This window comes from Anabrus simplex, chromosome X (genome assembly GCF_040414725.1).
Source record: "Anabrus simplex isolate iqAnaSimp1 chromosome X, ASM4041472v1, whole genome shotgun sequence".
Taxonomy (NCBI): domain Eukaryota; kingdom Metazoa; phylum Arthropoda; class Insecta; order Orthoptera; family Tettigoniidae; genus Anabrus; species Anabrus simplex.
Window position 1 is genome coordinate 216,155,926 of NC_090279.1, and position 17,825 is coordinate 216,173,750.

The 17,825-nt window shown below is 38.7% G+C and overlaps 1 protein-coding gene across 1 annotated transcript in view; it reads right to left on the reverse strand.

The window, feature by feature from the left end:
* LOC136886795 (zinc finger protein 271) overlaps nt 1-16,750 on the reverse strand; it is a 94,260-nt gene extending 77,510 nt beyond the window's left edge. The window contains exons 1-2 of the mRNA XM_068230967.1: nt 16,660-16,750; nt 1,193-1,324 (exon numbers count right to left, since the gene is read on the reverse strand). Of these exons, the coding sequence (XP_068087068.1) occupies nt 1,193-1,321 (129 nt within the window). The 5' untranslated portion in view covers nt 1,322-1,324; nt 16,660-16,750. The remainder of the gene's footprint in view (nt 1-1,192; nt 1,325-16,659) is intronic.
* Nucleotides 16,751-17,825: the final 1,075 nt, after the last annotated feature.

A 17,825-nucleotide genomic window follows, 5' to 3' on the forward strand; every position in this document is an offset into this window, starting at 1 on the left:
GGAGATGGACTATCACCCCTCCTCTTCAACCTCGTACTAGATAAGGTGATGAGGGAATGGGAAAACGAACTGAAAGCACAAAATAGCTGGAACCCAGTAAACATCGGGACACGAAAAAACAAGCTTGAAATTCCATGCTTAGCCTTCGCGGATGACCTGGCCCTTTTGTCCAGCGATGAAGTCGCAGCAATAAAGCAAGTTGAAATTCTCCAAGAATGTGCCAGAAAAGTTGGACTTCATATCTCCTTCCAGAAAACTGAATTTTTCTGTGCAAAACTAGACATCCATAGTCTCAATACAAAATACGGACAAATCAACAGAGTCCCTCACTTCAAATACCTGGGCGAAATCCTCGAACCAACCGGACAAGAGAAAATAGCCCAAAACAAACGTGTCCAAAAACTCAGAAGAGCTTATGGGAGAACAAGAGAAATCTACAACAAAAAATGTATGTCTCTCCACGTTAAGATTAAACATTACAATACTGTAATCAAACCGGAGGCTTTATATGCAGGGGAAACTAACGCTTCATAGAAAGGGCGAACTGGAAAATATCCTAAAAGAAGATCGCAAAATCATGAGGAAAATTTTAGGACCAAGACACACGAGAGAAGTGTACCGCCTCCAAACCCGGAAATCCACAGAAAAATTATCTAATATTGTGGCAGACCTCAGGAAAAAAAAGGCTAAAATTTTATGGACATGTTAAGAGGCTTCCAGAAACTAGACTAACCCACCAAGTTCTTGAAAGAGTTGACAAACTGAAGAATTTTCCTTGGATACAACAAACAAAAGCGGACATGAAGAACGCACAAATTCTCTGTGAAGACATTTTGAATCGAAATATATATAGAAAGAAAATTGACAATTGGGAAGTTACTCCAGAGAATGAAGTACCAAAAAGAGCAGGTACCAAGTGGACGGAAGAAAGGAAAAGGATCTTTAGTCAACAGATGAAAGCATCCTGGATCCTCCGCAAACAAAATCATAAATAAGCTTCGTGTGTTCCGAAAGGGACCATTCACGCATAATAATAATAATAATAATAATAATAATAATAATAATAATAATAATAATAATAATAATAATAATAATAATAATAATAATAATAATCAATCTACCCACTACAATTCTATTATATATTTCATTTCCCGTTCATATCTCCGTTACGAGGAAAAAAGGCAAGTTTTACCTGCGACACCAACGTGAACACCTGGGGGTTCTGGGAGGAACTCAGCGCGGGCATTGTCAGAGCCGCCTGGTCTCCCTGTTGCACAAGGATCACCATCGACTCCAGGTTCACAGGCTGCGTCATTTCCATAACCTGATAAACAAACATGCATTAGTAAACTTATAAGTAGGACCTGGATTTTGAGAACTTAATAAATGCAGAAAAATGAGCTATAAAAGGTCCTAAATATCCTCAAAAATTTATTTAAATTGAGCAAGAAAATTATGCAAAAATACGAAGGAAAATGTATATTTACCCAAAATAATAAATAAATGAATTGTGCACATTACCTTTAACTCTTAATGGTTTGAATAAAATTAATAGGCATCATCAAATAATAATAATTAAAGAAAAATAACACAAATGGAAGACCTATTAGTCGACTACTCAAAAATAAAATTAATTTGCAGTGTTTGTCCTTGGCAGATGATCTAGTTATTCTTTCTAACAACAGACAAGAAGCAGTTCAGGCCTTTGAAAAACTTCATGAAATTGCAGCCCAGACTGGGCCCCAAATATTGTATGAAAAATCACAATACATGGAAGGATCTGCTCGTTATCTAGATGGGAAACCTCTAAAAGCTAAATTCAGCAAAATTTATCAAGTGAATAAGTACCTAGGAGAAGTGATTCAGTCATCAGGCTTGAATCATGAAGCAAATAAGGAGAGGATCTCAAAATTATGGAAGGCCTATAGACTCACCTGAAACAGATAACAAAAAATCAATATCCAGGAATGCAAAATTAAGACATTACAATTCAGTTATCAAACCCGGAGCACTATACGCCCCAGAAACTTGATCATCGGAGGCAGATCACTTATTAAAGATATAGAGAAACAGGAGAGGAAAATCTTTGGTCCAGTCTGCTCAGAAGAAATCTGGATGGAACTGTAGTCTCAGGAGCTTTATCGGCATTATGAAAAGATCACGGACACCATCAGGAAAAGGCAATTCTATGTTCTATGGCCACATTCTCAGAATGAACAATGACAGGCTCACCAAAAAGATTCTCAACCTCGCTCTCTCAATGAAAGTCAAGAACAACTGCCCTAGTGAAATAGATAAAGACCTTCATGAAATTGACATCCCACAGGAAATTGTTCAAGATCAACTCCAGTTCATGATGATGATGATGATGATGATGATGATGATTGTTGTTTAGAGGGGCCTAACATCTAGGTCATCAGCCCCTAATGGTACGAAATGAGATGAAATGTTATGACAATTTTAAAATTCATAATCCTCCACTGACCAGAATTCGAAAACGTGAGGACGAAGAATGAATGGATGGATATGAAGTTAAAACAACCAGTGGATCCGACCCACAATGCCCCACATTCCCAGAAACTAGTGTTAAACAATAGTATTACTGACCACACATTATGTTTCTATCCACAGGTAGCGTAATGTGCACATGTAACACAGACCTATGTTGTTTCGCACATTGTGACGCTATTTACAGGCAACCCAAACCTATAAAGGCAACACAAACCTAATGACGTTCCTCACATATCGTAGTAGTGTGTTTGGTCCGTGAGAGGTATTTTATTTCCCTCAAGTCCGCCAGCAAGGCGGTTAGGATCCTCCTATCCGCCACCTGGGACACGCCATGTGGGAGCATCACCTCTCCCCCTGCTACGCCAGCATAGTAGGTTCGTGGCAACTCCAGTTCAAAAGAGCAGTCAACAACCATAATTATGCTGAGAAAATGAATACCAGTACCAATACATCATGGACTGAAGAACGGAGGAAAATGTTCAGAGTCCAGATGAAGAGATTCTGGGAGAAGAAAAAAATCAAAATCAGCTAAATAAGTTCTATTATGCTCCACAGATGGGCATAACACTGTCACATAAACACCTCAGAGTAATATATGTCATTTTTTAAAATGCAATTCTTACAGGCAAAATAACTGAGTTTCTATATATCATCATTATTAGGATATTATGCAATTTACTGATATTCTGGATACCACTAGTTTTATATTTTAATGGTAAGAACAAAAAAAGCATTCTAAAGGGACCAGCAGGGAAAATGCCCAATATCTTTGAACCTTCAAGTTACACCGGCGAATATCGAACATCCGTATTACAGCACAGTTAATACTGAGAGGAGTTTCCCCCCTGCTAGGTGAAACCTTTTAACGTCACCTCAACCTCAAGTTGACTAACTCAGTTTTAATTACCCAATTATTAATGTAAACATAACATCATTCTACAGGACTGGAATATTACCATTGCAAGGCTACTGTGTAGAAAGACCCTTTTTTACAATTGGCTTTACAAAAAGTCAAATAATAACGCTAGATTATACATTCCACCTGTCCAATACATACTCTTATGTATACATACTCCCATGTATTGAACAGGTGGAATTTATAATCTAGTATAATTATTATTTGACTTTAAGTACATTTCAGTACGGACCATAATGTGAGATTTGTAATATGTAAACTGGTTTTACGTCGCACCAACACAGATAAGGCTTATGGCGATAATGCGAGAAGAAAGCACTAGGAATTGGAAGGAAGTAGTCATGGCCTAAATTAAGGTACAGCCCCAGCATTTGGGTTCGAACCCACTATCTCCCAAATACAAGCTCAAAGCCGTGCCCCCCTAACCACAGAGCCAACACTCTCGCTATACATACAAAGAACTGTTCAATCAAGAAAGAAGACCAAAGTGTTATCCATACACAATGTTTCAAAACAAACTTAATATTATCTATGTCAGTGTCTTTATCTGTATCTTTATTTGTCAACCAACGCATGTTGAAAACGAAACCAACTTTTTTGGACCATATTACTTATTGTCCAAACTTTTTTTATTTTTTTAAAATTTTTTTTACAGTTTGCTTTACGTTGCACCGACGCAGATAGGTCTTATGGTGACAATGGGATAGGAAAGGCCTGGGAGTGGGAAGGAAGCGGCCGTGGTCTTAATTAAGGTACAGCCCTAAATTTTCCTGGTGTGAAAATGGGAAACCAGGAAAACCATGATGAGGGCTTCGAACCCACTATCTCCCAGATGTGCACCCCCAACCGCACAGCCAACTCGCCCGGTGTGTCCAAACATTAAGATGTCCCCTAGCTGAAGATAAAGCACATTGTTTACATCTTTAACTACTACAATTAAGCACCTCAAGATACGTCACCTGGATGTAATCTTAACCAGATGAACTGCAATTAACTATTGTCCTTCACGACAAGAAATCTGTTTTAATGCTGCATGTTTAATAATTTTTAAGACTAGGTTGCAATACTAGTTTTATTGCATATAATTTGTCATGTATTTGTCAATTTTACAGTTAAGTGGATATAGATAATCTTATTGTTAGGTTGAAACTAGTACCACAAGGTCTTGGTGTTCATACGAGGCCAGATAAAATATAAACAGGATTTTTTTAAAATTAATTGCATCAATGAAACAAAAAATACACATACAGAGGTCACTATACATAGTGTCCTGCCTTCGATACACATTTCCTCCATCGCATTGGTAAGTTCTTGATGCCATATTGATAGAAAGAAGAGGAACGTGTGCGAAACCAGTTGCACACACTTGCATCATCATCATCGAACCGCTGTCCTCTTAGGTCTTGTTTGAGTGGTTCAAACAAACTAATGGTAGTTGTGGGGTGATAAATCTGACTGTATGGAGAGTGTTCCAGAGGTGTCCAGTGAATTTCCTCCAGTTTTTCCCATGTTAAAGGGGCAGTATGCGGCCTTGCAATGTCATGGAGAAGAATGATGTTTCGGATCGGTTGCCGGCGTCACTTCTTGCGATACGTAGCTTTTGCTTCATCCAAAAGGCGACAGTAATAGGCTGTATTAATTGTCCTTTGTTCGTGAAGAAAATCCACCCGCAAAATGCTTGTGGAGTCCCAGAAAACGGTTGCAAGCACCTTTCCAGCAGATGGGTGTGTTTGGGCCTTGAGCGGGCCTGCTTCGTCTCTTCGCCGCCACTCCATGCTTGCTTGCTTGAACTCTGGGGTGTAATAATGTACCCAAATTTTAAGTCACAATACAAAGCAAGAAATCCTCTCATTCCTCCTCGTACCGATGCAAGTATCTGACAAACATCCTGGCGTAAAGTTTTTTTGTTCCTGGTTGAGGAGATGAGTAACCCACCTGACAGACAATTTTCTGAAATACAGGGCAGCTCATTGTCACCACTTCTATTTATTATTGTAATGGATGTAGTAATGAAATCTATTAAAAGGAAAGAACATGGAGATATCAAAGCCTTCACATTTGCAGATGATGTTGCGATCTGGAGTGACTCAGAAGAGGAATTGGGAGAGAGAATACAAAGCTGGAATGAGGAGTTTAAGAAATATGGTTTAAACATCAGCAAGACCAAGACGGTGGTGATGAAAGTGTATGGGGAAGGAGCAGAACCAATAGTCATGTTAAATGAAGCTCAACTGGACAGCGTGCCAGTTTTCAAATACTTGGGTAGCGTTATATCAAATGACAACCTAGCAAAACATGAGGTGAACAATCGAATCAATAAGGCAACACAATTCTACCACCAGGTAAGACACCTGCTGTGGGATGAGCAAATACCCATGAAAACAAAAATGACATTGTACAAGTCCTATTATACACCAATTCTTACATACAGTCTCGAAACCACAACACTGACCAATAGAGATAATTCCAAACTTCAGGCAGCTGAAATGAAATTCCTACGCACTATGATCCAGAAAACCAGGAAAGACAAGATTAGGAATGAGAAAATTAGAGAAGAAGTAGGAATAGACAATTCTCCCCTAAATAAGATTCAGATATCAAGACTGAAGTGGTTTGGTCACATGAAGAGGATGCCAGTAAACAGAACTGCAAGGAAGGAATTTGACAGAAAGGTAGAAGGAAGACGACCCGTGGGAAGGCCACGAAGGAAATGGATAGATTTAGTTAAGAGCGAAGTAATGCTGAGAGGTCATGATTGGGACAAGTTGGTGGAGGAAGAATGGTACAAGGACAGGATGAGATGGAGGAGGCTCATATACCACACCCGGGAAACTGGAGATGGTTTAGGATGATGATGATGACAGTTCATCTCGGATGATGGCTTTAACAATTCCGTAACTTTTTCTTACGGCTAAAACAATTCACAAAATTTTTATTCGCCGATCTTCACCAATAATGTTATGAATGGCAACAACATTACCTGCAGTGATTAATGTCTGTGGTATCCTTTCATGAGGTTCATTTTCCACAGCTTCTCTTCCTGCCACAAATTTTTCGCCCACTCATACACCCAAGTCTGCGAAAGAGTTTCTTCCCCAAACTGTGCACGGAGCCCTCTCAAATTTTCAGAAGGTTTGGTGCCCTCTTTTGAGAGAAAATTGATAACGATGCGTTGTGCAACAGATGTGTGCACCTCTTGCTCACCCATGGCATACTAAAGCAGTCCAGCTCTCCACAGTCGTTCACGCGCGCAAACCCCTTCTCCTGACACTCCCACCTACATCCTGGCAAAGCCCTGCCTCAGAATTATTACTAACAGACGTGGTACATTCATATTCCTGTTTATATTTGATCAGCCTTCGCATAATTACATCAATAATAAAAGTGTGTTGAATAGGTGGATCATTTTTTAAATTTTGAATTGATGCTATTCTTTTGTTGGAAATCACCCTGAACAAATCGTGCTGCTTTCCTTTGGATCTTTCCCAGTTCTTGAATCAAACAGTCCTGATGTAGCCTCCATGCACTGAAACCACACTGTAATTGGGGGTCTTACCAGAAACTTATATGCCCTCTCCTTTACATCCTTAACACAATCCCTAAATACCATCATAACCTATTTGAGAGACCTGTACCCTTTATTTATATTCTCAACTCCTTCACTGCAGAAGTCGACTTCTGTCAACTTACTTCCCTATGGCGCTCGCTGCAGTAATCTACTTTTGTCAACTTGATACTTTCTCGCTACAGTTCCTGTGTGCTTATTTAATAAAGGAGTATTTAATAATACAAACGTCTTTAGCCATGTATGGTATTGGCTGTGTTCTAAGCATTGTTTGAAAACATTGCTGCCAGTACTGGGCCTAGTTACTTTTCACCTGCCTGCTCGCCAACGTTCCTGTCAGCTGTCGTCTGGTAACAGGCTATGAGTGTGCGCAACAACATAAGTAACGATAGTGAAGAAATATTCAATCTATTAATGGCCAATTCTGATTCAGACTGTTCAATAAATTTGGACCATGAAACAAGTTTACAAAGTGATGATGTGCATAGTGATTGTTCGGAAGGAAGGGGCGACGAGGAAGATAGTCATTTTGTATCGGACTGGCAGGGATATTAGTGCCGACTTAAATTATGTGACAGAGCTAATTTTTGATATAACATTGAAAAGTGGAACTTCTAATAGAGTGTCAGCACAGTCCGCCGGCGAAGACTTGATTACATACCTAAATCGTGCCTGACGGAGATGTTCTTTATGGGGAGCAGCAGGAAATCTAATTGTGTTGTTTGTTCCATTTTACCAGCAAAATTTTCAAGAAAGAGAAGGGAATGTGCAAGAAAAAACAGCCAGTGTGTGTGGTTTTTTTTTTTTTAAATTGCCCAGGACAGCCTGCAATATGCCCATTCCAAGTCTCCTGCTGTATCACAGTAATGTGTGTTTAAAGGTCAAATGTCACTGCTAGATCACCAAAGGTGAGTTTAAAATATGTGCAATGGTGTTAAATGTCACAAACCTTTAAAAAAAAAAAAAAATTCAGTTCATTTGGAAAATATGAAAAAAAAGTTCCATTTTACTGTAAGTGTTCTGTTTAAAAACAGCACAGCAAAAGAGTTAATAGGATTATTCCAATGGAGATTTTCCTTATATTAACATCTATGTAATTACAGTGATCTTCATGAGGTAATTTTACCCCATTAATACAGTAATTAAAACTGAAAGGACTCTCCCTCTTGGTGAAACTTACAATCTGACTTTTCAACCTGTTTACCATCAAACCACCGTCTGCAGTCCATCTCACATTCCCGTGGATTTTTTGTAGTCGCTCATAATCCTGTAACTAGCTGCCTCTGTGGATCAGCGGTAGAGTGTCGGCCTCCGGATCCCAAGATAGCGGGTTCAAACCCGGCAGAGGTCGTCGGATTTTTGAAGGGCGGAAAAAAGTCCATTCGACACTCCATGTCGTACGATGTCGGCATGTAAAAGATCTCTGGTGACACATTTGGTGTTTACCCGACAAAATTCATTAAATCTCAGCCATAGACGCCCAAGAGAGTTTCGGTTTACTCGGTCTGCCATCTAGTGGGGGCCTAGAGTAAAACGGAACGTCGAAATTGACGAGCAGACAGCCAGATGGCGTCAAATTGAAATGTCTGCACACGGTAGCTGAGGCCATACGATTATTATTATTATTATCCTGTAACTTATTTACAACTCTATTCAGTATATCATCTGCAAAAGCCTTATCTGTGGTTCTAGTGTTTTGCTCATATCATTTATATATAAGAAGACAAACTCCAATAATACTGCCTGATGGGACTCCCTTCTTAATCACTACAGGATCAAATAAAGCTTCGCTTACTCTAATTCTCTATATTCTATTTTCTAGGAACAAAGCCACCCATTCAGCCACTCCTGCATGGTCCAATAACCCTCATTTTCATGGATAGGCCAGTACGAAACAGTCCATTTGACCTCCTGAATCTAAAATACCTGCTATTTCTTGCTGGAATCCTACAAGTGAAGCCTCACTGGAATAATATTTCCTAAACCCAATCTGCCTTCTATCAAACCAGTTAGTAATTTTGCAAATGAGTCTAATACAATCAAAAAGAATGCTTTGCCAGAGCTTGCAAACAACACAGGTCGAGCTGACTAGCCTATAATTGTGTGCTTTGTGTTTATCACCCTTTATTTTGTACACTGGGGCTACTATAACAACTTTCAATTCATTTAGTACAGCTCCTTTATGAAAACAATAATCAAATAAATACTTACCTAGTGTAAAAAAATGTAAATAATCTTGACCACAGTGCCTGGTATTGGATCCATATTGACTTAATCACAACAAATATATAAGTAAATCATCCACCTAATCAATACTATATATTGATTTTTATTTACCTTTCACCTCACCATTATGTCTAGTACATGTTTTGAGAATATATATACATTCTCTTCTTCAGCTTGTTGAATTAATTAATTGAAATGTATACTGGAAATGTTGAGGTGAAAAGTAAATAAAAATCAATATATAGTATTGACTAGGCGAATCATTTACTTATATATTTGTTGAAAAAATGTAAACTCGTGTCCTCATCCCGAGGTGGTGCAGCTCTTTTGAGGCACACCCCCAATGGAGGTGAGACGCATGTACCATTCCAACCACATAACCAGCCTTCCTGCCATTTTTCAATTTTCGGCAGTACCGGAAATCGAACCCGAGCCCGCAACGACGGCAGCTAAAAACACTAACTGTTACGCTACACAGGCAGACAACCCACTCACTGCCTTTAGTATATCCCCAGAAATCTTATCAATCCCAGCTGATTTTCTAGCCTTCAGCTTTTGTATCTTTTTGTAAATGCCTTTACTACCATACCTAAATTTTAGTAATTTGCCAGAGTTAGCTGCCTCCACAACCTAGACATTATCCTTATATCCAACTATCTTTAAATACTGAATACGTCTGCCTTCTGTAAATCCTCTCTTATAAACCCACACCGTCCTGCGGCATTTTTACTCACGTGTTTGACCTAGCATCAGTAGCCAGTCTGAATAACATTGCAACACCATATTTTTGTATGTAAAAGTTATTTTAAGTACGAGTCTGCTCAACTGGTACGCGATGCATTTGTTCAGCAATTTCCTGGTGAAGTGCACAGAATACTGGCTCAGTGCTCAATAAAAACCATGCATGCACACAAACAGTTTTAATAGAGGAAAAGCTACATTACATTGGTGCGAATCTTGAACGATCACCGAATAAATCATAATTATTATAAGCTATAAATTTCATTTTTCTTCTGTACTGAAGTGCAATTATAACAATAAATTGACAAGAGGGTCTACGTTTTCAATACAATGTATCAAGTAAATGATATTACATAAGTCTTGGCACTAGTTTCAGCCACTTAGTGGCCATCTTCAGCCAAATAAAAATTAAACAGATTATGTGATAACTAAAACATATGTATACCAGACATAGACAATGTTGCAGGAATAATTATAATAAGCCACATTAAATTACATATGATAACAAAATGTATGGTTATAATCTTCGTATCATGATATGATGTTTTAAAGTTCACTTAGGACCTCAGGCAAAGAAGTAAATCTCTAATGTGTCATGTAGAACAACCACTGACTTGCTGGAGGAAGCAGGCAGGCCATGTAATACAGGAGTGGATAGGGAAAGAGCACCGACTTCTGCCTGGTCTCCCTTAACTTACCTACTTCCTCCTCCATTCTATCCTTATCATGACTCTCTTCCACCTCCCTCTACCTATCCACTATTGTACATTTCCGTTTCCTCTTACCTTGTCCCTCCTTTGTAACACTTTCCTGTTCCCCATCTTCTCTCAGCTGTTCCACACTGATCCCTCACCAATACCTCTTCTGACCTCACTCGCCGACGATAACCCTTAGCCCTCATGTTCCACTTAAAACGTAAGCCCACCTGTCTCCCCGTCCTTCCCTCCCACACCCTGTACATTGACTGAGGGAGACCTACCTTGATTCCTGTCCTCTGTTCAAATTTTAAAGCTATTTACAAGATATTAAGAATGTTTACAAGTTAATAAATAATGGCATCATTACAAATACTTCATATATTCCTCAGTACTAAAGCAGATTTTTTTAATGCTGTGGTGAATGAACTGATGGAACAAATATTTTAAATCTTATTTGGAAGTTATTATATAATCTGATTCCACCCAAATCTGCATGTCTGAAGGCTATGGTTTTATTCTTGCACTCAATAAAGATATTTCTTGTTCGCACGTGGTTGCCACAATTCTTTCTGAAGTGACCAATATTTTGTTTCATGAGTAGAATGTATATGCTTGGTACTGTGAGCATCCATAGTCTCTTAAATAATGGTCTGCAATGGTCTAACCTGTTACATTTTGACATAATTCCATTAGCTTCTTTCCGTATTCAAAAAATAATGTCATGATTTGATTTACAGCAGTCCCAGAGACCTATACCATAAGAGATGACTGATTGAAAATACACAAAATAAGCTATTCTAATATACTCTTCCCTAGAACTATTAGACTCCTTAAAGCAAAGTGAATAGAACACTTCACACTTTCTAATGGGCAAATCTCCCTTTCCTTTGCTCTAAACACTAGGGGAAAATAATAAATCCAAACCACCCATCGCAGCCCACCTACTAAAGTGATTTCTTTCAAGGAACTGGATGTCAAACAGCAGCGAGTTAGATGCTTTCTAATTAGTTCGACTTCCACTTACTGGTTTTGATGCTGAAGACTTATAAAAAGAAAAGTTTACTATCATGCAGATTATCAACATTTTCCCCAGTACCTGCAAACATCTCACAGCCATGACAAGGCAAGCATCTGGGAAATATTTTGAAGGTACGCTACATGTAGGTATGTTAATGTTAGAATTCAGTTTAATAGTTATTCAAAAAGGAAAGAAAGAGAAAGTGTGTTTGACTAATATTATGTGCCAGATTTTCTCCCTTCTTCATTTTTGATTGGACTCAGCTGGAGCCATACGACCAGTCTCCAAAGTCTCTTATAACATAGTATGGTAACTTAAAACCATTCATAGCGGGGACTGGCTGCATAAGGAATGGCATTACTAGCATTGCTCACTTTGATATTGTCAAAGGCAAGGATAAAACTGAGACAGGTCAATAAAAGTAACAAAATTGCTCTAGCCTATACCAGAAGACATAGTGCACTGTAAACACTAGGTCCAACTTGGCAGGTTCGATCCTGGCTCAGTCTGGTGGTATTTGAAGGTGGTCAAATACATCAGCCTCGTGTCGGTAGATTTATTGGCACGTAAAAGAACTCCTGTGGGACTAAATTCCGGCACCTCGGCGTCTCCAAAAACCGTAAAAGAGTAGTTAGTGGGACGTAAAAAAAATAACATTACAAAAAAAACCACTAGGTCCCTCAAGCAATAACAGAGGAGAAATTTAGGTGCAGGATTTCTTAGGTAAATAGATAGCCTAAGGAGATGACTTATGGTGTTATTACTTAAGCCTAAATAGGCAAAGCAGACGCAAGAAATTAAAGTGTAAAACAGAAGTAGAAGAGAAATAGGCCTACAGTAAAAATTATAGCAAATGCCGGAAAACACTTCATGGTGTGAAATAATGTGTTACACTCCACAGTACTATTCAAATATTAACAGCCCCCTTAGTGCTGTTCGAAGATGATGTAACCTCCAATGGTATTCCACAAATATCCCGCAGAATGGCAGCTTGACGTCTCTCTCGCCTTCTACACAAGGAACAAACACGAGTTTTGTAGAATGTTGACGAAAATTGTATCATGTTATTTCCCTGCTGGCAAGCAGCCAGAGACGTTGCCATGGTAGCCAGTAGAATCATTGTCAATCTGGTGGTCACTTTATGCAGAGGTTGAAAACCGCAGAAAGTAAAAATGTTCTCATTCATTTGAAGAGTAAGCAAAATTGTTATAAAATAATTTAAAATGAAGGAATGTTTCACATGAAGTCCATGGATGTTACAGTACGTCAATAGTAAAAGAGAAAATAGAAGAAAGCTGTTGTGATTTCCCTGTAAATTCCCAGTCAAATCAGTGACTTTTAAATCATATGCATATATAAGTCTTCCCCTGGATTAGTACACTCTAAATATGATGTTTGGTCGAGATCTATCTAGCCGTTTCGCCATGATGGCGGAAACAGCTTTGTACATTTAAAGGTGGTAAGGTATGGATAAGACCAACTGTATTATGAGACTAAGAAGGAGGTGCAGGTTGGAAAGAAATAGAGTTAGAAATGGCTGTGGAAGTAAGGAGAAATTGAAGGAACTTGATAGGAAATTGAATCTAGCAAAGAAGTCAGCTAAGGATAACATGATGGCAAGCATAATTGGCAGTCATACAAATTTTAGTGAAAATGGAAAAGTATGTATAGCTACTATAAAGCAGAAACACGTTCCAAGAAGGACATTCCAGGAATAATTAATACAAAGGGCACAAGGAAAGTTTTGCAATGTGAGTGAACGCTTTAGACTTTTCAAAATAATTTCCACCACACTCAATACACTTCTCCATACGTCGAAACCAGTCACTGAACCATCTCTGCCACTTTTCTTCGGTTACATTTTCACACTCTTGATCTCATGCTGCCAGAAGCTCCTTGTCGGATGCAAAATGCCGCCCTTTCAGCTTCATCTTCACTTCCAGAAAGAGTGCGAAGTCACATGGAGCAAGATCAGGACTGTGTGGAGGGTGATCAAGCACAATCAACCCTGATCTAGCAAGAAAATCCATTGTTACATTAGCACGATGTGCTGGAGCATTGTCGTGATGCAAGAGCCAAGTGTTGAGCCGTGACCTTGGATGAAGCTGCTTGAGAGCCCGGATGACCTGAGGAAGACAAGTCTCACTGTACCACTTTGCAGTAACTGTCCTTTGTGTTTCTAGCACAACCCGAGTCAGGATGCCCCGTTTAGTGAAGAATACTGCAATCATCCTTTTCTTCACTGACCTTGACTTTTGCACAGTCACAGGAGTACCCTCATCTTCAAATAGCCACACCTTGTTCTGGGATTTTGTTGGGTCATCGCAATAATAAAGCCAAGTTTCATCACCTGTTAACGATGCTATTGACATTATGTGAAGTCCCATTTTCAAACTGTTTTAGCATTTCTCTGCACTATTTCACTCGATGTGCCCTTTGTTCCTCTGAAAGTGAATGGGGCACCCAAAGGGAACAAATCTTTCTAACATGGAGATGGTCGTGTAGAACTGAATGAATAGTTGGTGCAGGGATGTGGAGGGTCTCTTCTACCTGCCGGTATGTCAACTGCCTCTCTTGCTGCAACATTTTCCTCACAGATTCAATGTTTTCCTCAGTCACTGATTCAGACGGTCGCCCAGAACGAGGATCGTCTTCAACCCCAAAATTTCCCCTCTGGAACTCTTTGTACCAGCGGAAAATTGTTGTCCGATGTGGACAGTCTTTCCCCAGCACAGAGATAATTTCCTCCGGGCACTGGTCAACAGTTAATTCACGAGCAAAATTGTAGTGGATAATTGCGCGATATTCACCTTTAGACCACACTGACATCTTAACTTGCTTTCAATCCGACTGCTTGGTAACAATTGGTGTGAAGGTCGCGCCTTGCTGTCTTCTAGACCGGTTTTCACTCCTCACCATAACAGGAGTGTCCAGCCAACCGTTTTTGCGTATTGAAAAACTTTCCTAGTGCCCTTTGTAAACAAGGGTAGTGTATATGTATCTTCAAAAGGCAGAAAATTTACCTATGATGACAACGGCAATTGATTGCAATAAGATACAAAAGTTGAAAACTAGAATAGCGGTTGCAATTGATAAGATTTTTGGGGATATACTAAAGACAATGGATTGGGATATAGTACCATATCTGAAGTACTTATTTGATTATTGTTTGCATGAAGAAGCTGTACCAAATGAACGGAGAGTTGCTGTAGTAGGCCCTGTAAATAAAGGAAAGGGTGATGGACATAAAGCTGAAAATTACAGACCAGTCAGATTGACATGCATTGCATGTTAGCTTTGGGAAGGCATTCTTTCTGATTATATTAAGACATGTCTGAAAAATTAATAACTGGTTCGATAGAAGGCAGTTCGGTTTTAGGAAAGGTTATTCCACTGAATCTCAACTTGTAGGATTCCAGCAAGATATAGCAGATATCATGGATTCTGGAGGCAAATGGACTGTATCATGATTGACCTATCTAACACATTTGATAGGGTAGATCATGGGAGACTACTGGTGAAAATGTGTGCAATTGGACTAGAAAAGAAGATTGATTGAATGGATGGCTATGTTTCTAGATAATTGATCTCAGAGAAATAGAGCAGACGAAGCTTTATCTGACCCTGTAATAAGAGGGGAATTCCTCATGGCAGTATTATTGGACCTTTATGTTTTCTTATATATATATAGTGTAAAGGATATGAGTAAAAATGTGGAATCAGAGATAAGGCTATTTGCAGATGATGCTATTTTGTGTAGAGTAATAAATAAGTTACAAGATTGTGAGAAACTGCGAAATGACCTCAATAATGTTGTGAGATGGACAGTAAGCAATGGTATGATGATAAATGGGTTTAAAATTCAGGCTGTGGGTTCCACAAATAGGAAAAGCCTCTCAGTTTTTATTACTGCATTGATGTGGTGAAGTTCCTTTTGGGGATCAATGTAAGTACCTAAGTACTAATATAAGGATAGACCTTCATTGGGGTAATCACATAAATGGGATTATAAATGAAGGGTCTTGATCTCTGCACATGGTTATGAGGATATTTAGGGGTTGTAGTAAGGATGTAAACTGTCTGGTAAGACCCCAGCTAGAGTATGGTTGCAGTGTATGGGACCCTCACCAGGATTACTTGATTCAAGGCCTGGAAAGAATCCAAAGAAAAGCAGCTCGATTTGTTCTGGGTGATTCCCGACAAAAGAGTGGCGTTACAAAAATGTTGCAAAGTTGGGATGATTTGGCAGAAATGAGACGAGCTTAACTAAGTGTTCCGAGCTGTAAGTGGAGAGATGGAATGGCATGGAATGGCATTAGTAGACGAATAAGTTTGAGTGATATCTTTAAAAGTAGGAAAGGTCACAATATTAAGATAACGTTGGAATTCAAGAGGACAAATTCGGGCAAATGTTCATTTGTAGGAAGGGGAGTTAGGGATTGGAATAACTTACCAATGGGGATGTTCAATAAATTTCCTGTTTTGTAGCAATCACTTAAGAAAAGGCTAGGAAAACAACAGATACGGAATCGGTTACGGTACACAAGCCGGCTATCTCCAGTTCACTCGTAGGCGCCGTCATATGCTATTAAATATGTTCATTAGGATACAAGGAAGGAGTAGAGGTGCTGTTGGAAAGTTGCTCCAAGATGACTTTGCAGCATGTGCATGACTTGAAGAACTATTAGACAATTTGAAAAAAAAAAAATCAAGATTTATAAAAGTGAACTGAATTATCTACCTTTCACTATGCAACCCTATATTCCCACGATTATATTTGGAACGTCAACTGCTGCCCGACGATTTTTCAAAAACTAACAACTATTAAGACCTTCAGAATAAAACGGAGAAGCGAGACATTTCAAAGAAAAGCCCGTCACACTATTTTATTCTGGGACATAACCTCGTTTAGTGAGTCAGTGTTCAAGCGCAAGGTAGTACAAATTCGGTTACCGTCAACTGGAGACTTTCAAAGTCTACGTACCTGTTACTGAACTACACGTCATGTTGCTGATATATAACTGTCAAATACAGCCCATTTCTTTACATTAGAATACACGATATCGTAACAGATCCCTATTTTATTCAGAATAGCTAAATAGAAAGTTTAGTATCGTTAAAGAGATTCATCCTACCCTCCATCAAATTAACTTCAATACTTGATTTTGAGAGAGAGTCTATGCCATTCAACTAACATTAAAGAATCTCCAGCCAACTCTTACGTCGAAATGTCAATTCACTGACTTCCTGAATGAAAATATACAATGAGACCATCATGCTAAACTATTCAATATATCATAGCAAAATTTAACTTTTTCTGATGTTAAATACATTAAATAAATAATCACACACCTCATAAGTATGAAATGTCAGCCATGTTAAGGAACTACTTAAACAAACAACAGGATTTCAATTGTAGGGATATTTTATGTTTGTTAAGTTGCCATACGTACAACGATCCACACGACATGGAATGTGCGCCTTACGGAAAAACCAAGGAAAAACCCTTGTGATTCCGTGCGACATAAAGCGACTTGTAAAAAAAAAATATTTAAAAAAATTGAAAACAGTAACATATCCCAAACCGTTTATTTCTGATTTATATTATAGTTCACAGTACAGTAAAACTGCTCAGTAGTCAATTTTATGGTTCAATCTTCTCATGGATCTCAGTTTTCTCCTCACATAGTGGGAAATTTCCTGGATGTCGCATTATTTCGCGAGCATATGTCGACAGCAGTCCATATTTCTTTAAGGATGAGGTTCGTTGAATTACTGTATTTGCTTCAAGCATGGAAGCTGTGGCTCGCACGTTATTGCCACTTATAGGAAATTATTTGGCGAAGGACACTGCCTGATGTTTGAGTAGGTATCATATCCTCTTTGGTAGGTATCCAGATATGAACGAAAGAAAGCACTTACAGTTATGGAGAAGTTAAAGCTACGTTAGTTACGCTCCTTCGGACAGTATTCACGAACATAAGATGAATATTTTATACTCCATAATGACCATACAGCCTTAAACGGTTTTAACTTTTTCTCCTGTTGTTAATATAATAAAGTTTTATTGCAGCCAATGGCCATATATAAATTATTCTACTCTTTACTATATTCATGTAAGGTCTTCCCTCTTTTGCTACACCTATTGAA